Genomic DNA, 27,075 nt, shown 5'->3' with positions numbered 1-27,075 from the left:
CAACTGCCACCAACCAAAGCCTTTTGGTGCAAGTAGCTGCCTCGACCTGAAGTTGCCATCCCTCGGACAGGCGTTGGCAGCGAGAGATGGTGACCTCGAGACCAGGGTCCCCCAAAAAGGCAGAGGTTGGTGGGCCTAGAGCAGAGGCCTGCAAGATGGTGGCGGCCTGTACCTCGGGAGGGCCCCTGTGAAGGTCGGTTGGCCGGCACGCGCTATGAGCTCTGGCCTCCGGTTGTCCTAGCGAACTGAGGGTGCAGGCTGGGCGCGGAGGAGCGCTGCAGAGATTTGTTGCCACAGCCCAGGACAGCGAGCCGGGGAGCCTCTGGGGGCTCCGGCTGGAGGAAAAGATCTGTACCTCTCCGGCAACTTTCCAGCCGACTCTGGAGAGACATGCAACGGAGAGAGAGGGGGTGCGGCCCGCCGGCGGGAGGTGGACATCGGAAAAGCACCATGACTGAGGGCTCGGAGAGGAAGGAGCCAAGAGCAATGTGGGGAAATCTGGTGCCGTCCATAGCAGGGCAGAGCCCAGGGCGGTTGAGCGCAACGTGCTGAGGCCCAAGTAAGAGGTCAGCCGGCCGGAATGGAAGCAGTAGAGAAACGCGTTTTGGATTAAAGAGGCCCGAGAGACTCCGGCGAGCAAGAGGCATCCAGACCCAGAAGGGGGGAAGAAAAGCAAAAAGGAGTGAGGTGAGGCGTAGACGACAATGGTTGGAAAGCACTGCACACTCAAGGAGGGAGGTGGCCATGGGACACACAGAGCGGCGAGGGCAGGCCCAAAGGTCCGGACTGAGAATGGCAGCAGCAGGCCGAATCCGGGCCCGGGAGGGACTCATAGATAAGGAAAGGAAGAGAAGAAGGCCTGGTGACAGAAGGTGCGCACGAACAACAGGTGCCTGACTACTGATGGATGGAGGGGAGCCGCAGAGCTTGCCCGAAAGGAGGGCCTAAGGGGACGCCTCTGGGCAAGGGGAGGCCACTAACCAGGGACCCCGCCTTCTCCCAAACTTTGCACTGAAGACAGAATCCTAAGTGGATGGGTGTGGCAGACGAACAATACAGCCAGTCACGAGGTGAGCTAAAAAGAAATCCTGCACTGGAGCTTGAAGCGGCACAGCTTGGTAGTGAGACAGCGGGAACCCTGGTGCAACAAAGCGACCGCTACGGAAGCAGATCCATCATGGGGAAGGACAAACAAACAAAGGTGCCCACCTCTCAATCCCTCATAGATAGGTTCACTACACCCAGGGGTGCCCATGGAGAATATGAAGGTGAACCCCTGGCTGAAGGAGCGGGTGACAGGGACAAAATCCTACAGGCAATACATACTTCTCAAATTGCAGTAGAAAATAAGATTAGAGAGATATGGATAGATGTATCACTACTTCACCAGGACCTGAGGGGCACCACTGCTCGAGTGACAGAGGCGGAGGCCCGGGTGTCTGTGTTGGAGAATGAAGTGGTGGATTTGAAAGCCAAGGTCAACTGTCTCCTTACTAGAACACATGAACTTCAATAGTGCACGGAAGACGCAGAAAACTGGTCAAAGCGCAATAACCAGAGGTTTGTGGGCTCTCCCGAATGGGAGGAGGGGATGCGAGTGATGGACTTCTTGGAGACATGGCTGAAGGAATGGATGCCATCAGACAAACTGACCTTGTGGTTTGGAGTGAAGCACCACCCAGAGTAATAGAGGCTGCATACTCCAAGAAGCACGCCAACAGGCAGACCTCCGCCACCAGAATGCCGAAATCCTGATCTTTCCTGACTGCTCTAGGGATGTGGTGATACGTAGACACTCCTACGAACCGGTCAAACAAAAGCTAGGGGTGAACCAGCTCACTTACATGCTTCTCTTTCCTGCCTACCTCAAGGTACTTCATGTGAGCAAAGCACATTTTTTCTAAACTCCAGAAGCGGCTTGGGAATGGGTTACGGAGGAGTGATGCCTGCAGTCACCTTTGATGGTCCCGCACTCCGCTGATGCGAGGCCCCAGGGCAGACCTCTGGTTGGATGAAGAGACCTAGGACGTGACACCGCAGGTAACGGACTAGGGGTGGATCTACGTCCCACTTGCTGAGCTTGGGCGCCTCTGGGCAGCGGCCACTGCAAGAAGAGACTGAACACTCCATCCAGCAAGAAGGAGAAGGAGGCACAGCAAACCACCAAGATGAAGTAAGACTGAGTCAGACGCCAGTAGTGTGAACGGGGCATGCAAGGGCAGTTACTAAGATGTTGGCAGAGTAGTAGGATGTTCTATCCTAAAACATGGAGGAGTCCACCACTCCACACTGTGGGAGCTTTAGTTCCTCATTGGGGTAACATGGGGTGAAAGATGCTTCTTCTGGTTGGGAGGGGAAGTGTAGAGTGGGGGGGTTGGGGACAGGAAGGGGATGTTAGAATGCACAACTATTACGATGCAGTCACAGTTTCTTTACACTTGTTTGCAACATTACACATGCAGACCCCTAGGGGGGGGAAACAGAAGGAACCTAGACTAATCCAAAAAGAGAAAACTTTCACAGTGAGGCAGACAAAGACACTTGTAAACTCACCACATAGCATCGATTAAGGTTGTATCATGGAATGTCAATGGGTTACTTGACAAGATTAAAAGGGGTATCAGTACTCCACCATGTTCAGGGAATCCATCCTTCCATTGTATTCTTGCAAGAGACACCCTTACTGGGCACCTCCTGTCCCTTCCTGGCGCTCTACGGGTTTGATCAAGTTTATCATGAGGGATTTGCAAGAGGATCCCTGAGAGTTGCGCTAGTGCTGTGAAGGGGGTTCCCCATGGTGGTGCACCAAACATGGCAGGAACCAAAGGGCAGATATGTCGAGCTGGCGGGCATGGTGGAAGGTTACCCCTTGAATTTACTGATTGTCCATTCAACTCCTACGGCGTTTGCAAAATTTCTGGAGGACCTGGTGGGGTGGTGGCCCACATGCCTCCGGGCAGTATGATCATGGGAAGCGGAATGAATACAGTTATGGATCGAGTTATGGACACGTCGGGGTGACCTCTGGGATAAGGTGTGGCTGCTCAGCATCATTAAGGCAATGGGTGTCTAACTTACGTATTTATGAGATTTAGAGGACCTGGAACCCTCGCACTAAACAATACACACATACCTCGGCAGCACATCGTACGCAGGCTTGTACTGACATGGTATTTATGCCAGCGGCCGACCTCCTTAAGGTAAAACAAATTCAGATCCTAGCTCGGGGTATATCAGACCATGCTCTGATTCTCTTGAGCATTGGGTCGGCATTCCAGACGCAACGTCCCATGTGGCGCCTTAATGCCTGGCTACTGCAAAACCGGGACTACGCACAACAATTGAAGGTGGAGATTGTCCAATACTTTGAATTGAATGACGGAATGGTACGCACTAATGCAGTACTATGGGAAGCAGAGAAAGTCTCGATTAGAGGGCGAGCCAAGAGCCTTCTTTGCACGCAAGAGAGACACAAGCAGGCCCACATTGCCCACCTGGAGGCCAAGGCACTTCGAATGGAGAGGTGCGTGGCAAGAGAATCTGGTGCGAGACAAGATCAGGGCACACTTGTTAGAGACAGCGAAGCAACTATTGCGTGCATCACAAGCGAGGGTCTATGGTTCGGAAGATAAAAACAGTAAATTACTATACTGGCTAGCCACAAAACCTACGCTTTTGTATTCCCAGAAATGGCCGATGCAGCAGAGAAGTCTTGCATTACTCCTGTTGAGATAGCAGCTATGTTTGCACAGTATTATGCAGTGTGATACGCTGCGACTCCTTCGCCTCAGGTGGAAATTGATAGGCCATTGTTGGACGAGCTGTCCTTGCCAAGAATTCCAGACCAGGCGAGAAAGGCATTGGATGACCCCATTTCCCTAGAAGAGATAAGAGAGGCCATTTCAGCTCTAGAGACAGGGAAAACTCTGGGTCCAGACGGCTATCACACAGAATTATACTCCAAGTTTAAAGAGCTTCTGGGACCCCGGTTGCTCGACATATATGAAGAGGCAGTAGAAGCGGGAGCCTTCCCAGATGGGTTAGATCAGGCCACTATAGTGGTTCTCCCCAATAAAGCCCCAGTCTGTATCCTGTGCAGATTATAGACCTATATCACTGATCAATGTGGAGTTGAAGATATTTGCTACAATATTAGCAAACCACTTGCGGAAGGTTCTTGGGTACGTAATACACCCAATCAATGTGGGTTTATGCCCAAACGTAGCACGGGGCATTGTACAAGGCGCGAATGTTGCGCTCGCCCATAGGCATGACCTTCCAGGCCACCTAGCATTGATGCTAGTGGACTTTGAAAAGGTGTTCAATACTGTCGACTTGCGGCATCTTGGGCAGGTACTAGTTAAAGCAGGATTGGGTGACAGGTTCTGACATATGGTAGGCTTTCTATATTGCTGCCCAACGGCCAGGGTACTGGTTGATTAAACGGTGTCCGAGGCATTTCCTCTGAGTAGAAGGACAAGACAGGAATGTCCCCATCACCTTTTCTTTTTGCAACGGCCATTGAGCAATTGGCATACATGCTCCGAGAAGACCCTTTAATAAAGAGCTGGTGCTGGCCGCGAGGGGTGGAAGATCGAGAGGCATTATAAGCAGACAACATGCTACTGTACTCGTACAACATGCCGGAGAGTGGGCCCAGAAGCCTTTATCTCCCGAACTTGTTTGCGGAAGCATCTGGATTAATGCTCAATCCACAGAAATCGCTGCTGGTCCCATTGACTGCAGCACAGGAACCAATAGACGAAGTCAGAATTGTCCATGAGGCAGCTTGGTTTCACATATCTGGGGCTCAAAATAGCAATGGAGCACTCCCTTACTTGGGCGCTTAATGCCACGCCACTTGCTCATAGAGTTAAGGCAGATGTGAGGAAGTGGCATTCATTGCCCCTCAATGTCTTGGGACATACTGCCCTATTTAAGATGCTGGTGTTGCCACACTTTCTTTATATGCTTCAAAATCTTCCCATACAATTACCATCCCAGTGGTTCAGAGAGATGGGTGCGTTGGCGAATGCCTTCCTCTGGCAGGACAAGTGAAGACGCCTTAACAGAAACATCTGTCAACAAAGCACAAGGGGGGATTGGGAATGTCCAATATATATTATTACCACTTGGCAACTCAGGTTCTAGTGCTTCAGAAATGGCTCACAGGAGCTTGGGCAGACCCAGCCTACAGGCTGGAAATCTGTGGTATGGGGCTGTCCTGCATCATCCCAGCCTTACGTATGGGGATACAATCACGCAGGATGTTCCGGAAGTAACAAGAATGCTCTTCAGGGGATGGAGAGAGGCACAGCGCCACACAGGGTGAGGGAGATAGGAGGTGGTGGAAGAAACTGACTCTCTAAACTCCACTATGGGAGGGGACGTGGTTGAGGGAGGTGAATCTCTGGAGGGCTTCTCAAGATGGGGCGCAATTTGTATAACTGTGCTGGGTGATATATGGGTTGGGGACCTTTTCCAAACCTTTCAGGAGCTTCAACTAGGCTATAAAAAGTGAAACACAATTTCACAAATATTTGCAGCTAAGACATGCATTGAGATCCCACATACCCGGGGCTGTGTCATTTCGAGAATTCAGTCCCATGGAAGCAAAGGTACTACTGGGGGTACTGGGCAAGGAGGGGATCTCCCAAATTTACTGTTTTTTTGTGCTGAATGCCTCTTGGACCCTTCTTCCTCTGAGAACTAAATGGGAGCCTGGGTAGGGACACTGGAAGAGGAAGACTGAGAGACGCCTTAATGGTGCGGCGAGTGTTTGTCATATCGACCAAGTTAAGGCTAGTTCAATTATATAACCTGCTCCGTGCATATCTAACCCCAAACCGCATGCACCTTGCAGGACTCAGACCCTCACCCAAGTGCGGGTGACGTAGCGGGTCCCAGGCAGACTTCTTTCACATGATATGGTCTTGCACCATTAATACTGTACGTAGTACTGGAAACAGGTAGTGTCAACACTAGCCCAGGTGGTGGGTCAGACTTTGGAGTTGTCTCCGATCATAGTTTTATTAGGAGTGATGGAGGGAACGGGGGGCACCCGAGCAGACAAACAACTGATAGGCACAGCACTGATGGCTGCAAAGAGGGACACTGCAAACTCTTGGCTTGAGAGCAGCCCCCCTCTCTAAAATGTGTGTAATGGTGATGCTAAGAATTTTGAGTATATCTGTATTTATAACTATTTTTCATGTATGCTATGAATCTAATGTATCACATCTTTTCTCTTTCTCTGCCTGCCAATTTCAGCTCTCTCTGGCTCCTTTTTGGAGAGTCCTGATGATGATCTCAAATCTTTGAAAGGGATCAAAACATTGTTGGCTTGTGTCGTGGACCCATGATAAAAGTTTGCATTGTAATTAAATGGACTGTGCTTTGTCCGATTAGAGGGTACGTACATTTGATCCCCTTAAAGGGGGCACTGAACATGTTTGATACTGACACCAAATTTGTAATTGTTTAATTATTAATTCACTAAATGATGTAATTTGATTAGGATTATTATTTTATGAGTATACTACGGTCCACTTTAATTTAGTACTAATCAAAATAATATAGCTGTGGTACACATGCGAAATTAAGGATGACATTATAACATGATTTTATTTATATTAATTGCTCAACTTTTACTATGTTCCAGGTATATTCATAACAGACACGCATTATGTTTTCACTTCTACGTTTGTAAGGTTGAAAACTAAGAAATAAAGAAATACACAGAAACACTTACAATGGTTTGGACTAAGTAAAATGTTCTATGGAAAAATAATTGCTCGTAGTGTGCCTATCCTGGTTCTAAAGATAATGGCAGTACTTTAAATTCCAAACCTGTTAAGCCTCCATGAAAAGACAGTTAAACTAATTTAATTTTATAAAAATATTGAAGACATACTGGTGCCAAAATCACTGGAGGGAATTAATGATGCTAGCTAAAAATGAAGAACTCCAATCAAGAAAGATGGATGCAACAACAACAGGCATGCTGAAACTCAACACAATTTGCAAAGCACTAGATGATACAGACTGCCATCACTGTGTGATGCTGCCTTTGGTAAATTAAGCTAGAATCCTTCTGCTTTTGCCAAGTGCTGTTCAACTTTTCAAGGAGGCTTTAAAGAGGGGCACTCAACAGCTAGTAACCTGAAAATCATGTGATGTGTGTGATCAGATCTATCGTTTCACTGCCTTGGAGAACTTAGACAAATTTAGGGCCTTTGACTTGACCTCCCCAGCCTAACTACTCTAATTCCTTAAACACTTAATATCTGGTATGTACAGTAATGCCTTGGGCGTAATCGCTTGTGCAGCCCCCTGAGAACAGTATGCCTAAATGGGATAGTTTCCACTCCATACACCTGCATTGGGTCATAGAACAGTAATGACCATGTCCCCTTTGTTTGTGCTAGCCATGAAGACTTTTAATTCTATGATGAGAAATGAATTGGGTAGCTGAGGACTCCTTAATGCAAAAGTTGTACTTGCATCTTGTTCTTCGCAGGTGCGTTATAGATCAGAATATTGATAAAAAATATTGTCAGACATAAATATTGTGAATGTTATATCATTTACAAAAATATGTCCCAGTGGTTGTAGATGTCCGATTATTAACCTGAATGATGTGATATTCTCTGCCTTATATTTGGGACAAAACATTTTTGTCAGATGGCAGTTTATACTATATTATTCTGGTGTCATACCTTGCATATTATGTAATGTTTTACCTCAAGGAGACAAACCAGAAACTTCCTCAAGAAGTAGAAATGGTGGTCAAATATGGAAAGTCTTGGGATCAAACATAGAATAGGAAGAAGCAGAGGTTTTGCCAATGACAAAAATTCTTCAGGTCAGTCAGCCGAGACACAATAAAAGTATCTAAAGCTAAAGAGGACACTTTGGCACAAAGATTATGAGGCCTTATAGAATGATTTCAAAACAAGATTAACAAATGGGAAAAACTTTTAATCTCCCTGATGGGAAGGACAGCGCTCAGTAAAACTGTATCCAAAATCCTTCAAAGCACTGTCTTGGGGTTCCTGTCCGCAAAGATTTTTGTTAAGTGTAAGACTCCAAGAATGGAAATAAATGTTCTGGCCAAGCCACTGAATAGAATGTTTACTTCTTTAGCTGTAACTGAAGCACTTGGTTGGTTGGGTTCAGATTGCAATGATAATCAATATGCCTAATTGGAGAGAACACAGCTTAATGAATATGAATTTATGAATGTATTAATATTACATCGCTCCAATAGGAAGCTGGTGAAGTCCTCTTCCAGGTGCACTGAGAAGGATTTAAAACAGGCTGTACATTTTAAGGACATTGCAAGTCACTGAGGAGCTCCAAAAACATATAGATAAATGAGACCAAAGGCAGAGTTTATTTATAGGGTTATGGAACTCCAAGGTGACTGCCAATATCCTTATCATGTAAGGAAGGGGGTACTTAATCTGATATAATAGATGGTTAACCGATCACTGTGCACACAAAACAGTTAAAACCTTAATTTGTAGCTCTTTCATATGAAAGAGCGAGCATGTTTGCAAACATGAAGAATAAAACTGAAATCTCTTGTCCAAAATTAAACACATCAAAAACCTGTTAGATATTTGTTGTAAACAGTTCAATAGTCAGTAGTTTAAAACAAAAAAATAAAAAGCTGTAGTAGCTTGGAATGTGAAGAATCATGCTGAAAGATTATAGGTTTTCTATACCTAAGGAGTGCAAAAAATAAACATATTCCTGCTGCCTGTCACTGTAAGTTATTAAAACAGAGAAGAAAAAAAAGAAAAGGAACATTCAGTTTTTGGTACTTTAAAAAGCTGCTTCAATGATGCACTGCATCCAGCCTTTCACCTAGGCTGCTGGCTCTGGCAGCATGCATTGTGATGTCAGAGCTCGACTGTAATAACTTGTATTAGTCGACTTCTGATGCCATTTCTTTATAATCGGCGACTGGCTGCAGCACTAGTCGTCGATTATAAAAAAATTACAGACTGCCGTTAATACAGGGATTACATAATCTCATGTACTATAATTCCATTCTTCAATAATATTACTAATACTTGCATAACTCCCAGGACATACGGGTCCTTTTAGGGATTATTTTAACCCAAATATTGCCAATTTGTTAACAGAATATGAAGTTAAAACTGGACTGAGTGGAATTAACTCAGTAACTACTCTACATGCTTACAGAATGTGGCTGAAGTTTTTGGTATATTCAAACAAAGTTCAGTTGCACTGTTGATACAAGGCTTAGAGGCTGAAGCTGATTTTTCACTCAGTCCATCATTCAAGCTGCATTTGCCGCACTTCTGCAGCATAAAAGAACATCAGAAATAAAACAATAAATAATCAATAGTACATAAAAATATGCAAAAACAACTAAAAAGTGGAAACACGTTCCTAACATTATAAACCATCAGATAAAAAGAGAAAACATCAATGGCGGAAGTCAACTGGGCAAACTTCTTCTTAAAAACACCACCTGCCAAGTACAATTTGCAGCAGTGTGGCTCGCCAAAGGTGACTGCAGCTGCTGTAGAAATGACAGTGCTGGCTTGCAGTGTCGAAGATTCATAGCCTTGAGCAGCGGGCACAGGAGCTTTTTTCTAGGAGTACAATACAAAGGGCATAAAAACATAATACGTAAAGTTGACTGCACGGAGCTACCATCACAAGGGCAGGGAGCTACATCTGTATGGGAAAACACTTGGGGGGAACACCCATCATCAGGGGAATGAAATGAAAGTGAAACCTTGTAAGGATAAAGCAGGGCTGCCTATTCTGTATCTCACACAAATAGGGTTGAATCCCTTTCTGATAGGGAATTTGCCTATAGATTCAAGCTGATCATTTGTGCAGATTAACTGCAGCTCGCACCAACCTCCTCCAAGTTACAGACTTCTATTTCAAACACTTTTTAGAAAAGGAGCTACAGGTGTTAAGGGAGGTGAACCGCTCTAAAAGTCCGATCTGCTCCAATATCAACTTAACATAAGCAAGCCACAGAATATTAAGGGCCCCACCCAGGGCCAAACAATCACTTATAATCAAACGATTCAAAGGAACCGTTTTTTTTGCCCAGATAGCCCACCAATACAATAACAGAGCTAATGTAATGTTATCCTCAATATAGGGCATGTTCAGCTCCTCGTGACACAAAATGGTGGAGCACCCCTGTGGCACCACTAGCAAGCGGCTGGTAAAAGAGTTTTTAGCTTTCTGAATCGTACCTAGCACAACCATTCCCCATATGCCTGCCCCATAGCAGGCCACTGAAACAGACTTGAACTCATTGACAGACAGGAGCTCTTTAACCAGAGTTGCACCTAATTTCTTGCAAAAGCGCTTGAGCCCCATTACAGATTTTTTCCAACAGTGCCGCTCTATTTTCTACGATCAGTTTCCATGCCACTTTGCTGTCAAATAAAACCTCCAAATAGGCAAAGCAAGGAATCTCTTCAATTCTAACGTTCGTAATATAGAAAAGTGGGATCTTTTTTTTTTTTTACACTTACCACATCTCATTATAAATGTCTTCTCTGCATTAACTTGAAGGTCAAGTTGATCCATAAACTAACATAGTCGTCAATTAGGCTCTGCAGGGCTCGCCCTGTTCTAGTAATCAAAACAGCATCATCTGCATAGCATAAGATTGGCAAGTGGTGGGGGCACACACAAGGGATATCTCTGGGCCTAGAGGTAAGTACTGCCTCAATTGTGTTCGTATACAAAGAAAAAAGAAATGAGGCCAGGACACATCCTTGCCTCACACCTCACCTAATCTCAAAAGTGCCTGTCCTCTCCCCACTTCTGCTATAATGTACAGAGGCTTTGGTCCCTGTATACAGTTGCCTAATGAAGGCAATAATTGCCTCTTCCACACACATCTCAGACATAATATTCCAAAGCTTTGAATGGGTTACACAATCAAAAGCAGCTGATAGGTCCATAAAAGCCGTGAACACCATGCCTTGCTTGACCAAAGCATACTTAAAGATAACTAAGCTCAAATTCAAACATTGGTCAATGGGTCTCAGTCTCTTTTTGAAATCATTTTGCGTATCACAAGGATGCTATTTAATTGTGCTTACTCTTCGAGCCTATGAAGCAGAATTTGGCCCATGATTTTAACCATAAAGTCCAACAAAGAGATGAGCCTATAATTGACTGGAAGGGCTCTGTCACCGTTTTTTTTTTTTTTTTTTATAAATCGGCACAATGGTAGGTCGCAGGGAACAAAACATTTGCAAATGTGTTAAAAATATTTGATGAGAGCAGGGCCTGTAGATCGTGGCAATCCATAAAGAGATCCACTGGAACACCGTTGGCTCAGACACCTTAACCTGACAATATCCCCTCAAAGCAGTTTTTACTTCTTCAAGGTCAAACAACAGGGGCAGGGAAGATACCAGACTGCTAGATGGGACCAACACCCCTAGGTCCTCCTGCGAGGACGAATTTAGAAAAATGCTCTACCCATGGCGCCACCTGGATATGCACGTTCGTAGAGTAATCAGAGTTTTCTTTGAAATACAGGGAGTTCACAACCCTCCAAAAGGCCACAAAATAATTTAGCTGGCTTGCTCGGTTAAGATAATCGCACATTTTGGTGATGGATGCTCCCACTATGGCCCACTCGGGCCATTGTATGTCTATAAATATATCCTTATAGCCACCCACAAGGTCCCTGGCCCCCAAGACCCATTTCCACTCCCATTTTAAGAGCATAGTTCACCTCATATGGCTTCGGCTGACGGTTTCACTGCAAGTTGCTGTGTAGTGGCCAGCAGGCTCACAGATGAAACATCTTGTGTCACGATTGTGGCAACAAAGATCACTGTACACACAAATGTCTCCAGAATCTATGTCCTTCTATAAACTACTGCATCCAACACTCCTGTATCCCTACAGCTTCACCCCCTTATACACAGGGATGTGAGATCAACCCCAGGATCATTTAGTTCAACTTTCACTTCTGTTGGTCCATGTTAAAATGTAGTTTGGAATCTATGGTGCCGAAACAAGGCATGACACCTGGCAACATCACATGTACAATAAACTTAGGCCACACTTAATGGAAATATACTGAGCTATGATTGATCTTTCTTCCAAGACACAAAGCACATTAAAACAGTGCACGCTGCACAAAACACAAAGTTTACTGTGCATCTCGCCCACACAGCCCACAAAAGCACAATCCTTGCGCTGCTTTAAATAAATAAGAGGCCCACATGCTTGGTAAAAATCATTATTTGGTGGTCCTCGTGATGGCTTTTCAAGGAAGCACAAAATCCCAAAGGCATGGCCTAACAATGTACAATGAACTTCAATAAGATTATGAACTGCACAAGCAAATAACCAAAGGCATCCTGCTTCTGATGAAGTTTATTTGAAGAAGCACAGTTTGCTGTCACAAAGGCCCTCTAGCTAAAAGTATACATTTATTCCTAGGCTGGCTACTCCCATATGACCATAGAGGCAGGCATGGAATAGGCCCAGATCGGACAATAATAATACATTTGTAAGCCTAGGCTTTCCTTGGTATCTCAAGACAAAGAACAGCACGATATATCATTGGCTCACACTAACAAAGCACTGAGCACCCCACAACATACATCTTATATCAAAAGCAGAAAATATGAATCCAGCTGAACTTTTCCATTTGCCTGAAGAATAAAGCAGCTGAAGGATGTTAAATGCCCACCATTAACCATTTAGCTGCTTTAATCAAACCTTACTGAGGTACGCACATATCCGCATCAAGGAACACACACAACATGTGGTGGGACTGGATAGACTGCAGGAAAGAGGACTATAAATGATGGGAAATGGGACAGGTATGAAGGAAAGAAAATTAATGGAAATTACTTGAAAGAGTATTATATTCAGTGGTGCATCAGTGTATAATTTATTGATTGTTATCATAATATCCCTACGAACTTCAATAGCTATATATATAGCATTACTACAAAAGGTTTCCTGACGAATAGGACTATGCAGAAAAGCTAAAGTTAAAGTGCATGATAATTAAATGTCATTGAGTGTAACCATAAAATATTCCTTAAGCACCAGACTGGATCAGGAAAACCTTGAGCAGTACCTCTGTGACCAGCAGGTGGCCTTGATCTGCTCTGCATTGGTGTCATCTGCATTGGAATTGACATTGTGGTGCCCATTTAGGCGCCGCCTGGCTTGCTGACAACCCATTCTTTTGTGACTATTTCCAAGCAAAAAACGTGGAGCAAAGTCAAAACGAATGTTTGACCAGTGTGCAGTGTCTAAAGGGATCTTTAGGGTGAAGAGCCCAGTTTGCAGAGCGGGAAGGATCGGTGAGGAATCTGAGTTAAATCAAGTATCTACCACCAAAAGCATTAACAAAGGTGAGATACTTGGTCTTCTGATACAGACTTCTAACCTTAGATTCCTCACTGCAGAATAGATGCCAAGCAACACCTTCCCAGAGGTAAGTCTGCAAACTGCCTCAAACTGAAAAATCCTAGAAGTCGGAGAGGGAGAAATGCCCTTCTCGATGGACTGGACTATCCAGACAGTAGTGTCTCTAGAACACACAAAATGTCACCCAAGTGGTTGCTTGCAGATGTCCTAGACAGGTGTCCCACGAGCTGATGCAGTAGTAGCTGCCTTGGCACTTGTGGAATAGGCCCCACGGAGACTGCTTTTTAGCTAATGCGTAGCAGATCTTGAATCAGAGAACAAGCCATTTACAGATGGTCCATTTCTGCACCGCCCTGCCCTTTTTCATTCGAGTGAGACCAATGAAGAGCTGATCGCTCACCTGAACTTGTTTAGTGTAGTCGATGTAGAAAGAAAGAGCTCTCTTTGGGTCAAGGAAGTGGAGTCTTTCCTTCTATTTGAAATGATCTGGAGAGAAAAATGTAGGCAGCATAATATTCTGGCCAATACGAAAGGGAGTGACCACCTTCGGAACAAAAGAGTTACGTTACTGAAGAACACATTTGCCTGGGTAGAAGCTGTTCTATGGAGGGCAAAGTGACAGAGCTTGAACTCGCTGACCCTCCTGGTGATGTAATAGCCACCACGAAAGCCGCCTTGAAGGTTCCTAGCCTGAGTGGATAGCAATGCAAGTGTTCGAATGGTGATCCCATAAGAAACGTTAGGATTAAATTAAGGTCCAACTGGGCCTAAATCAAAGGGGTAGACGATTGTTGCAAAAGTTGCAAGCCCTTAAAAAAAAAAAAATCAAAACAGGTGACTTAAACAGTGAGGGCTGATCTAGCAACTGCAAAAAAGATGTTCTGGCTGAAATGTCACCTTTAATGATGCACAGGGCAAGGCCCTACCGGGCTAAAGACGACACAAACATTAAGACCTCTGACAAAGGGGTTGAGAGCAGGTCAACTTGGCAAGAGGAGCACCAAGTTACAAATCAGTCATGACAGCAGGCGTATACAGTCGTTGTCAAGGGACGTCTGGCTGCAAGATGACATCACAGATCTCAGGAGGCAGATCAAAGGTATTTAACTGTCACCGCTCAATCTCCATGCTTGAAGGTGGAGCATGCGTAGGTTTAGGTGTAGGGAAGGACGGTCCTCCTGAAAGGGCTGCCTGATCGGAGGACAGATGCTCATGCTCATTAGTTCATGGTACCAAACTCACCATGTCCAGTCAGTAGCCACTAAGATTGGGCCCGGTCAGTCCCGATCTTCTTGAGAACTTTGCACAGGAACGGTATCAGAAGGAAGGCATACAGGAGTCTCAGTTACTGCCTAAACAGAGCAGGTCTCAGAGCAATAACCGATATGGAAATTCCAACGTGCTGAAGTGCTGACCTGACATTGAGTGTTCTTTGCGGTGGAAAATAGAGACCTCACACCACCTCTGGATGTAGACGCCATGTGTGATACACAAGGCATCAGTGGCTAAGCTTATTCACCTTGGAGTTCAGGGATCCCACCAGGTGCTGCACGAAAAGGACAGTGTCCTGTTGCTCCAGCCAGGTCAAGAGGCTCAGAGCCTCCTGGCACAGGGTCCACGACCCCACCATGCCTGTTTGTTGCAATACTACACTGCAGTGGTGTTGTTCATGAACATCTGAATTAATTTTCCTTTAATAGAAGGGAGGAATGCTTTCAATGCCAAGAAAATCGCCCTTGGCTCTAGAAAGCTGATGTGGAGCTGGGACTCTGTCGGACACCAGAATTCTCTGATCTCTACCTCTCCCCATTTGGCCGCACCAACCCAAAAGTGATGCATCCTTCACCACGTTCAGTTCCTGGTGTGGACGGGAGAAGGGTCTGCCACTGGGCCAATCGTGGTTGGTCAACTGCAGATCTGTTGCTGTTTCCATCAAAACGTTGAAGAGATTCTCCTGATGGCACTACCCTGATGCTGCGCCCACTGGAAATTGTGTGCCTACTGCAGAGCCCACATGTGCCATTGGGCATGTTTCACCAGCGAATGTTCTGGACTATTCGCACTAGACAGAAGCGCAGAACTGCACTATATCCAGAATAGTTCCAATGAAAGGCAGCATCTGGGATGGAGTCAGGTTTCCCTATGGCATGATGATAGTGAATCCCAGCAAATGTGGGAGGTCTGCAGTCATATGGAGGTGGGTGACATCTGCCTAGGGATAGTCCACCTTCAGGATCCATATACGAGATAGGGGAAGACCAGAATCCCGGGTATGTGAAGATGAGCTACAACGCTACAACCAATGCCATCATTTTTGTGAATATCCAGGGGCATTGGTGAGGCCAAAAAGCAGCACAATTAACTTGAAATGCTCATGTCCAATTTGAACAAGAGGCAACGTCTGTGGGCGTGCAGGCGGGGATGATAAGCATCCTTCAAGTCCAACGCTACCATTTAGTCTCCAGAATCCAGAACAGACAATATCTGAGCCAAAGTGAGCCCTTGAATTTCTTTTTGCTGTAGAAAGGTGTTGAGAGGGCACAGATCAAATATAGGAGGAATCACTCCATCCTTTTTTTGGTATCAAGAAGTAGCAGGAATAACAACCACATCCTACTTCTGGCAATAGCATCCTCTCAATGTGTCATTTGGCCAACAGAGAATGCACCTCCTAACTGAGCAAGTTTAGATGATACTCCACCACCCATTCTGAGGATGATGGCGGGGGGGAGAGTTTCATCAATTGAAAGGGCATAACCCCTGTACACAATGTGGGGCACCCGCTTGTCGAAGATTATGTTGCTTCTTTGGGGCAAGTGGTGCATGATACTGCAACCAACAGGATAACTGTGTTGGGTAGAGGGATTGCTTAAGTGGTTTGGAAGCTGCAGCAGCCAGAGGGGTGGCGGTCTGGACGACACACTGGCATGATTTCTGCATCCTTTTTGGGATCCACGTCTGTGCTTGGTGGGGTAAGGCTGATATTGCAGCTGCCCATAGGTGCCCAGGCCATGGCTGCAGAAGGAGACAAGGGAATGCTGCTGTGATTGAGAATCAATAAAGAGGGCCTGGGACCTGCTGGTGGCTTGCCTTTTCTGAGAACGCTAATTCACAGAATCGATTTTGCTGCCAAACAAGCAGTAGCCTACAAATAGCATGTCAATCACAGATGAATGCACATCCCTGGAAAACCCAGTGGACTACAACCAGAGGTTGGGATGGAGTACTGCCACAGAGGCCATGGCCCTGCCTAGAAAGTCTGTGGGGTCTAGCCCCATCTGATGGCAAACATTTCTGTGTCCCAGTCGTCCACCAAGGTTTGGTTTAGGGTGGTGCAGCCCTCTTCAGGAAGCATGGGGAACAGCTGGGCCACTAAGTCCCATAATGCATGGGATTAGCAGCCCAAGAGGCATGCAGTGTTCACCAACCGTAAAGCCAAACTGGCACAAGAGAAAATTTGCTTCCCAAAAGTATCCAGCCTCTTGATTCCCTAACTGGTGGAGTGGAACGGAAGGGATTCAGGTTAACTTTGGCTGTTGAGGTCTGTATCAACAGGCTGTCAGAAGAAGAATGCTGTGAGAGGAAGGCTGGGTCTCCTGGGGCAGGATGATGGCAGCAGCCAATCATGTGGTGCACCAGAGTCCCTGTGCATGGTTTAGCCAAGACCCCCAAGGGAACGGTAAAGGGGAGCACAGGTTACACAAAGTTTGCCACTGGGTGAAGTACGACTGTCAAGACAATGGTCTTGACCTCAAACGCAGCAATTTGTAGTTCAAAGACCTCCACTTCCCTGCACAGCACTGTTGTGAAGGCTGCTTCTTCCTCTAAAACAGTGCCAGGAGGAAAAAGCATGTTAGAGTCTGGGGAGGTGTTCAGGTACCTAGCGTCACCTAATTCCTCACACTGGTCTTCTTCCTGGTTAGGGTCGTCCTCCAAAGAACCATAATCTTCTTCCTCATCACCCCCTTTAGGGATAATGGACCTGTCCTAAGGTGGCAAATCCAGAGGTTGGTACAATCTGAATGGTGGCACTGTAGATGTCGAGCAGCACTGAGACAGTGCTGACTCAAGAGCTGGAAATGGGGATAGGTTAGTCGCTCAGCGCCGCCGGTGGTGGTGCCAGGGGGACTGGAGCCAGGGTGGCATTAGGCACCTGTGTCTGCAGTCAGCTGGAACTGTGGGCAGACCCCGGGAACCTGGCTGGTGTCGGGGATGTATCTGCCAGTAGTAACCCCTCTGGAGCACCTAACATCACTGTCGTGCCCGAAGGCCCGCCCGAGGGATTTGGTGGCCAGGAGCTGTCATTTGTAGCATTATAAAATTATTTTAGTTGGGCAGTCTTCAACATTGGCTCTGGGAAACTCAGATTAGGACCTAGAAGCATAGAGATTAAATGAGGAAACCTGAAGAACGCTTAAACTTCTTCTTCTTATGCTGCTTGAACTTACCTGACTTGGAGGGTGAGGCCCTGGAATGCAAAGACGATCATCGGCGGGAACTGCTTCGGGAAAGGCCCTGAGATTTACCTCAAGAATGGCACAGCATCTTCTTCTGCTGCACTGCCAGGGGCTTCATTAATTGCTTGCAAATCGCCTTGAGGTGCATCGACTTGCACACAGTGTAGACCTTGAGGTTGCTGCCTGACTCCAGGCACCAGAGTCAGACCAAGTGGGGAAATCAGACACAGACATATGTCTGTGACATTCCCTTGCAAGGTTTAAACCCTGTAGGTTTTGCAGGGAACATGTCACTAGAACACAGGGAGCAACAGCTCAAACAAAAGGGTGGAAAAAGTTGGTTAAAAAAATGACCAAGGTAGCTCTTTGGATCCACACTGTTGGCGTGGAAAAAAAAGAACTGATGTCAGCATGCCGTGGTTGCATTTATATGAGCATGGGCGAACGCCAACACAGAGCTGATCAACGCCTCCTACCGGCATGCAGAGGTACTGTCAACATTTTCAGGATCCAGTCTAACAACTGGGAAATATTCTAAGGTGAGGAATTTGCAGTTAGAAGTCTCTATCAGAAATATCAGTACAGATGACATACTTCATCATTTTCTGATGAATACTTCTTGCCACAGACACCTTATCTTACTGATGAGTCCCAAAGCAATGGCTTCCGGGAGGTGGGCTTGATCACTACCAATTAACCAAGTCGTGCAATACAGCCCTGGCAAAGGATACATCATCATGAGCTTGAGCAGTGAGGTAATAATGCTTTGTTAAAGGTTGTAACAAAGGTCTACTGCATGCCCAGCACATTTCAACCACCAGGACAGCCCTAGTAAGAACAGTTGAAGCCACAGCAGCCCTTAGAATTGTCACAAATGTGAGCTGCAAGGTCTTCCTTGGCCAAAGTGCGCCAGATTCATATGTAAAAGGTAATCCAATGAGATCCTGGGCTTGGTAACAGCTTAGCACTTCTTAGCTCCAGCGAAGTCCAAGAAAAGCTGACCATTACGGATGCACGAAATTCATGTAATTTTCTTTTGTGTGTGTGTGTGTGTGTACGCAAGATTTCTGTAGTGCTGTATTTTTGTGTAGAATGAATCCTTGGATCAATTTATGATGTGAGGACACATTTGGCACAAAACAATCATGCAAAAAAACAAAAGCACTGTGAACAAAGCAGCTTACATTCTGCTGTTCCTGTGCATTTGCAGTAAAGTTTTACAGTAAATGGTAGTGTAATTTCAGGAATTTTGCATAACATGCCTAATAAAAATGTCCACAATTACGCAAATGAGGTCAGCATAATTTAAATTTCCTCCAGGCCTACAGATCATCAACTCTGCCCTGGCATGCATGAGCAATTTAACAAGATATTGCACGCCTGGAGTCTAATCTGTACAATCATTCCAAATTCCTACTGGGGTGAAAGTGAGAAATAAGATGATGGGTTGGCTCATGTGGAAGCACCAGTTTATCTGGACAATTTGCAGTGAAAGGTGGCCGGACCAAAAGGGCCAGTGGTTATTTCCACTGGGGATACAGTTTTCAATGTCAGTAAACATACTGGAAAACTTGGAAGTGTTTTGAATGGAGAAAGTGTAAGGTAGGTTAAAATCAGATTGAAGTCCAACTGCAGAACAATGAAGGGAGTGAGCGGGAACTAATAAGAGAAAAGCTTTGAGAAAAGAGGCTACCAGGGGAACTTAAATAGAGAAGGATGATCTGGAAGACACATAAAGGCGGACAAAGAAGACAAAATACCCTATCATGATGGCATGTGACAAACCCTGTTGTGCACGGAATAGCTCAAACGTTGAACATGTAAGAAGCAAGATTGGAAAAGGTTCAAAACATTAACACCTGCGCCAAGCAACAAACTTCGAACAGTGGTCTGCATAAACATACTTTCTATCACGTTTCCTGGCAGCTGGAATAACATCAGTGACCTTCGTTGGTAAGGTGGTCTCTAGTTTGCCCAACTCAATCTTCACACTTGCAGACACTGCCGCAAAGAACTGTAGAAAGTGTGAAAGCAGTGGAAAGAGAGAGGGAACCAAATGCCGAGTGCCAACAGACTGGTGTACCAAGTCCTCCTTGCTCTATCTGGAGTGGTCAGAGTCAGCACATCTCAGTTCTACCATACCTTCTACAGGTCTTTCACAGATGTGGAATTGGCAGGAAGGCGTAAAGTGGATCCCACACCAGTAAAAAATGAATGCATCCCCCAGGGAGCAATTCAGAGTGAAATGTATAGCACAAAACTGAGACACTTCCTGTTCTGAGCTATGGCAAATAAACTGACATACTAGCATAGAAATATACGGAATCATCTGTCACCTCAGGATGGAATTTAAATCATAGCTCTAGTGAGAGGTGATTCAACGTATCAGTCCTCACACTGAAGGAGCACTTAAGATGGGCTTCAACTGAGCAGATGTCCCTCTGTGTAGTCCATCACGAAAAGGACAAAGCTCCCAATACAGATCAGTAACACATCGCCGTGCCTCTTGAGATAGTGTATGTTGGTTTTGTTGTTCAAGAGGATCCCATTGGCATTCCCTGAGATGGAAGAGAGGAATACATTCACATCCAGTTGTGCAGCCCACATCACCAAGTTGTTTCAGGCTGTTCATTCAAAGATATAATCCCAGAAATACTGAATCTCTCCTAAACAGTCCATAATAGCATAGTCATCCAGATGAGTTATGTTGTAGTGAAATATTTTTATTAATGGTAGAAACATCAATTTGGTAAGATGGGTCTGTGGGGGGGAAGGTGGAATTTCTTGCTGTTCAAGGTAAATCCCAAGTTGTTTAGAAGGGTCATTGTTGGCTAAAGACGTTCTAAGACTAACATAGGAGACACCACTTTCAACAGCCAATCGTCCAAGTACAGAAAAAAATGGACTCCAGACCTCTTGATTTAAATTGCCATGACAGCTAACAGTTTGGTGAACACTCAAAAGGCAGCTGTCAGACCAAATGGCAAAATTACAAATTGAAGATGCTGGGACCCAATAGAGAAATTGAGGTAAAGTCTTTGGGTGGGAAGGATTGGTAGACAAAAGGTAGCCATCCTGGAGATCCAGTGACAACCAACCAAACTCACCATATTGAGGGCCAGCAGACCCTGGATGCTTGAAAGACAGATATCCATAATCAGGTCAGGGGCCATCATCTTTTCTGGGGAACAAGAAATAAAGGGGGTAAAATCCTGTGCTCTCCTCCTCAAAGGGTACCATGTCTATGCCCCCCTTTGCTCCACTGCAACAACAAAAGGTGATGGATGGAATAACTCAATTAATCTCAGCCACTGGAAATCGCTCATGGCTGTATCCCAATCGATCATTTTTCACCCCACCATACCACCTCAGTTTCGACCCAGCCATACGCAAATCAGTTATTAACCCTGCTCCAATGGGAACAGTCGTGCCTGAACTGCCACACCAGGACTTCCCTGAACAAGAATAGAAGCAACCTAGGTCCAGTTTCACCCTAATTATAGGCTCTTTAGCCAGGTATAGCTTGATTCCAATGGCACAGTTAGCACAGGACCCATGTCTGGGCATACCCGTCGAACTTAGGGCATCAACTGTGACAACAACAAGGTGATGGATGGAATGCTTTAATTAATCTCAGTCACTGGAAATCGCTTGGGCCGCAACTGAATCCATTGTTTTTTTACCATCCATCCATCACCTTGTTGTTGCAGTTGACTCCCCTTTGCTCAGCAACACAAGAACTTCTGCCTCCAAGATTGAGCCATTTACCAGAGAGTACATCCAAGCAGAAGGAGGATGGACTGTGCGGGGTTGCAGAAAGGAAAGTGAGTAGTCTTTGAGGATAAGCTGGAACACTGATGATCCATGCAATTGCCCTTCCCACTACCAGCGTTGGAAGGTGGAGGTGACGGAATCAGAGAGGTTTTAAGATAGCAGATATAGTAGAAGACAGCTGACACTGGAGTGGTGGTGATGCTGCCATGTGATAGGTCAACCCATCCCCCCGAATGGAGTGATGTAGCTGCTGGGTGGTCTGGAGTGGCTGGCAAGGGTGCCTCTGCTGTGAAGGGTGCACTATGGAGAAGCTGAGAAAGTGATATTAATGATAGTGGAGTTGCTTCGCTGAGGAAACCAGGCCAGCTAGCACACCGTGCCAGGACAGATCTTAAAATGCTCTGGAGATGAGTCAGTATTCTCTCCAAAGAGCCAAAAGCCATTAAAGGGCAGGTCTTCAGAGTAGAATGGACATCTTCTCAAGACTCTGGGGGTCATTCCGACCCTGGTGGTCAAAGAACCAGGGCCGCGAATGGAGGAAGCACCGCCAACAGGCTGGCGGTGCTTCCCTGCCTGCCGCGGTCAGAAAACCGGGTCCGGCGGTTTCCTGCCGGATTTCCCCCGGCTGGGCAAATCCGCCAGGGCCAGGGGATTCTGACCCCCTTCCCGCCAGCCTGTTTCTGGCGGTTTACACCGCCAGGAAGAGGCTGGCGGGAACAGGTGTCCTGGGGAACCAGGGAGCCCCTGCACTGCCCATGCCAATGGCATGGGCAGTGCAGGGGCCCCCTAACAGGGCCCCATTAAGCTTTTCACTGTCTGCTTAGCAGACAGTGAAAAGCGCGACGGGTGCAACTGCACCCGTCGCACCCCCGCCGGCTCCATTCGGAGCCGGCTTCTGTGTTGCAGGGCTTCTTCCTGCTGGGCCGGCGGGCGCTTCCTTGGGTAGCGCCCGCCGGCCCAGCGGCAAGGTCTGAATGGCACCAGCGGTCTTTTGACCGCGGTGCGGCCAAATGTCGGTTCCCGCCAGGCGGGAGGCAACTGCCGCCCGCTGGGGTCAGAATGACCACCTCTGTGTATTCAGGTGGGGTGGCCATGAATCAAGCCACTGTATCAACATAATCTGGGCCGCACATCAAGATTGGTTTGGAGGTATTCAGACCTTCAGTGACCAGATCCAAGACATCTTGCTAAATGTGGACAATCTGCCCAGAAGACATGGGGCACTGGCAGTAAGGAGGACTAGTATGCCAAAACCAAAATCTATTCCGCCCATAAAGCTATGTCTTTTTGATTCAAAGCCTGTTGGAAAACTGTTCAAGTAAATTTGGCAGATGAAGCTTGCACCACTAGATTTTACAGTCAGGGATGCAAGGACAATAATTTAGGATCGAAGGGCACAGGTTCATAGCACCATGTGATTTGTCTGTGAACAGCAGAGCCCGCCCAAAAAAGGCTTTCCTCATGCAGTCATAACTTTCTCTAAAACTGCTTCAGTGTATGGAAACAAAGGTTCTGAAAGTGCTGATAAGAGTTGCAGAATTTGGGTAAGGATGAGTTGAACTCCGTTTCAGCAAGGGGTCAGGGTAATTCCAATGATTCCAATGCATTTTATATAACTGAAGGAAAATAAATCTTTCTCTGAAGGAGATCCAGAAGGATTAGAAATGTCTATATCTGTGCTTTGGTGGAGTACACAAGCATTCTATAAGCCCAGATATAGTTCAGCATCTGTATTATAAGGTGGAAGACGTTATCAGTCAACTAATCACCCTCCTGTGTGAGCCCATAGTCTTTACTGGTATCTCCAGGGCATCACTGATTACAGTCCTAATAGAGAGGATGTAAGCGTTTAAGAACAACTATTCACATAGGTGGAGATTCACATATTTTTGTACCACCCTTAGAGAAGATTAGGTTGTTATTGCTGGGTACTGAAAAATGCCATGGATCCTTAGGGGCGTTAGAGGCATGAAACATTCCGACCAAGTCTCTGAACAAAATCCCTACAACTAATCATTAAATAAGAATCACTCCAGAAGACTATCAGGAACAGTATTTCCCCAACATTCTCCAATCTGTTTTTATAAATAACATAGACCCTAGGAAAGAATAAAATAATGTACATTAGGTTTCTATAGTTAATTTTATCCACTTTCCACCAATGTTACTAGAGAATATTCAGTGCTTCTCAGTGATGGAGCACTCAAGTTTCAAACCTGCAAACCTGACTGGCGATAAAAAAGATCTCTGGCAAAGTTGGGCATTGCAGTGCCGGCTCAACGAGGAGCATGGCCCAATGATGTAGCATGCCACTCTTGGGTGGGTGAGGACTTGTGCTCAAATGAGCCAATGCTTCCAATAGGCCTAATTAGTTCCAGATATCTAATACACTATCTAGGACCTTTTACTGCATTGTATACCTCATTCATTTTGTTGTATAAACATATCCACACACATTCATGCAAATTCATATTTAAAAATGTTCAACAAACACATGAGCTTATAGAATGCCTCAGTGTAGTGAAAGGTAGCTGGACATGTGTGTGACAATATGAATTGTCTGTTTTTAGGTCTGGCATTAGCCAAACACCTGTGATTTTTTTTAAAATATATGTACAATATACTTATTTAAAGAGGCTTCCAGTCAGCTCTTTCACAAGGAGTACATCCATGCACAAGCTAGTTCCCTTATATGCAAATGTTTTTGTTTTTAGTGTATTACTTTGATGTTGCCTTTGTGTTTAGAGTCTGATGTAACAGCAGGATGATGTACACCAGATGTGAGCACAGGCCACATCCATGCATCATCAGTTCCTGGAGCCTGCCAATGCAGTTGTAAATTCCTTTTGGAGTGTCCTTTATCTAACTGCTGGTATCTCACAGCATAACAGATTGAGTTTATTTGATATGGTTCTGTATTAGGATATCAAAAGATTCAATAATATACAGGTGAATTAATAAGTAGACAATTCTTTAAAACACATTTATTCTGGACTCAAATTCACCAATAGTTCTGTAATAAATGTTGACGAAGAAGGAAACCAGCCTTTTTCGTGATTAATTTGCAGCACTGGTATTTCCTTCTTTCTTCCTTTGTTCTTACATTCGTTCATTCCTTGTTCGTTTTTTTATTCTTTAATTCCTTCTTTCCTGTTTTTCTTTCATTCCTTCAAAATGTTTTCCTTTTTTTACTTTTATTCCCTCTTTCCCTTTTTCATTCTTTCATTTCTTCTTTTACTTTCGTTTCCTTTCATAGCTTTCTTTTTTGATTTGTATTCCTCATTTCTATCTTTCCTTATTGACTAACATGTTCCCATCCTAGTAACTGCCACCGTTTCGCCGCAATCCTTAAACCAGTATGTAGATTTTACTGCGAACTCTCCAACCCTGCACGGAAACAGGGGCTGCTAAAGGGGCGGAGAAAAGGAGGGCATTGACATTATGCTGCTGATGCTCTCGAAGAGGAGGGTGGGATTCCTCCTGGAGGCGCGGCCTCCCTCATCTCAGTGTAAACAGAGCAGCTCTCGGCAACAATCAAGGGCCTGAGTGAAATGCAGTTCGCTTGAACCCCAGAAACATTGAGGCGAGACGCTCAGCGAGAGCAGCGATGCGCTGTCACCACCGACAAGCCTGCGCTGCGTGAGAGCAAGGGAAGAGAGAGCAAGGAAGGCGACATATGCAATCCCACCAGGGAAAAGCCGCCTGGGTGGGCATGCTGAACCGAATGGTAATTACAGGGGAAAGTAAAAACTAGTAATGGATACTTCTGTTAAGAAGGAGCTTTCCTCAGTATTAGCGCGGGAGTTCCGGCGAACTAGTACGTTTCTTTTGCCGATGCCCTGTCTATTGGATCAACTTAAAAAACATTCGGGTTTCACGAAGGAAAGCATTTCGCAGAGGTCATATGTCCTCCTACTTGCTCCCTGTAAGCAAGACAGTTTCAAAAGAGTTAGTATTTCTATATTTGTGTCAAAACAACATTTTTAAAGTTCACAGTGAGTAAAACTTTCATATCATTTCCAGATCGGTCTATCTGACAAAATGTAAATATACAGACAAAAACGCAGGTGTGCGGCCCAAGGTATTTGAGACAATGGTGCGAACATATTAGTGGCGCGCATTTTATGTAGAGTACTGCAAAAAGAAACGAAAACGTACTGACAAAGTGTGGAATGATTCCCTTTAATAGATGTTTCCCTCCTCACGCATCCGCCATCGAAGAACAGGTGCATGCCTTTCACCTCCTCCCAAGCTGTCCCTTCTCTCTTACCCATCTTTGCGCTTGGCTTTGAACACGTGCCCGTATGTTCCTCGCCCCACTTTGCAGCCTTCATATTCAAACTGATCCTCCACCCGCTCCCGCTCCGCTGCCAGCTTCGATTTAAAATCGTGGTCCATGCCTTCAGCGCCGCGTGTTTTTGTTTTTTTTAAATCATGCAATTAGTCCATCGAGACAGAATGGTATATTCAAGGGGAGTATCTTTCCCCGCTGACGGGGTTGGCGCGGGGCTGGAAGCTGTTGTTAGCAGTACGGGGACCGCTCAGCCCCCATCATTTCCTTGTTTTGGTTTTCCTTTCGGTCCATTCGCCAGCTGCCTCGGTAAATCCCAGGCTTCCGCAGGGGCTTCTGGGTCTTGGAGTCCCGTGCTCGGCTGATCTCCTGGAGCCGCAGCTGGACGTTCAAGTTTATGAACTACAAGACTCGGCGTGCAGCGGGGCCGCTAAGGAGTTCCTTGAAGTGTTGATCTCTGTTGTGATGCTGAGGATAACGCCTCCTATCCGTTATGGATTTATTATTTTTTTGAAAATGGGTCGCTGGCGGGATTTGTGGATGCGGGGAACTTTCGTACTACACAGCAACTAATGTAAAAAACAGTGTTTAAGGAGTTTTCCTGGCAGATAGGTGTACATATCAGGACGGTCACACAGAGAGGCGCGTATATCAAGGCAAAAAGTAAGGTGAAATTGGTGGCGCTGTAAGGGTTTTGTTTGGTGGGGAAGTGCTCTTGAATGGGCGCTTGGGTCAGTAGCAGGTTTTAAACATTCAAGCTATGGGGGGGAATAAGGTGTTGCAGTAAAGTGACATCTGCAGCTCGTGAAATGGTCCCCAGCTGGTTTATGGCCGCCTAGGTGTTAGAAGGGAGGAGTAAGGCCGGGAGGTCTCTTAAGGGGAGACCTGGCAAGGCTGGGCCTCTTTGGGGTCACGGCGGCGAAGTCCTACCCACCCACCCTACAGAAGGAGAATAGAAGGCAGGGAGGCGTGCATAGTGGAAAGAAAGGTTGGGATAGTGGAACAGGAGGATAACATGCCTTTCTTTACAGGAAATTACAAACCGTCGCAATGCGGAGTTACAGGGCGATCCTAAAGCTTAAAAATTGGTTAAAAGGCCTCCAGATGGTGATTCCTGGAGCCAAAGGTATTCCT

At 45.8% G+C, this 27,075-nt stretch overlaps 1 protein-coding gene across 3 annotated transcripts in view; it reads right to left on the bottom strand.

The window, feature by feature from the left end:
* CDK19 (cyclin dependent kinase 19) overlaps window positions 1–26,271 on the bottom strand; it is a 1,195,971-nt gene extending 1,169,700 nt beyond the window's left edge. Inside the window, exon 1 of one of the 3 annotated variants that reach the window (XM_069234609.1) lies at window positions 25,921–26,271. In XM_069234609.1, coding sequence (XP_069090710.1) covers window positions 25,921–26,048 — 128 coding nt within the window. In that variant the 5' untranslated portion in view covers window positions 26,049–26,271. Of the gene's footprint in view, window positions 1–25,808 lie in introns of all 3 variants that reach the window. The other 2 variants (XM_069234610.1, XM_069234608.1) reach the window with 2 other exon arrangements.
* Between the last annotated feature and the right edge of the window lie 804 nt (window positions 26,272–27,075).

This window comes from Pleurodeles waltl, chromosome 5 (genome assembly GCF_031143425.1).
Source record: "Pleurodeles waltl isolate 20211129_DDA chromosome 5, aPleWal1.hap1.20221129, whole genome shotgun sequence".
In the NCBI taxonomy this organism is placed as follows: Eukaryota; Metazoa; Chordata; class Amphibia; order Caudata; family Salamandridae; genus Pleurodeles; species Pleurodeles waltl.
The sequence above is the reverse complement of the archived record's forward strand: the minus strand, read 5'-3'. Positions and strand labels throughout refer to the sequence as shown.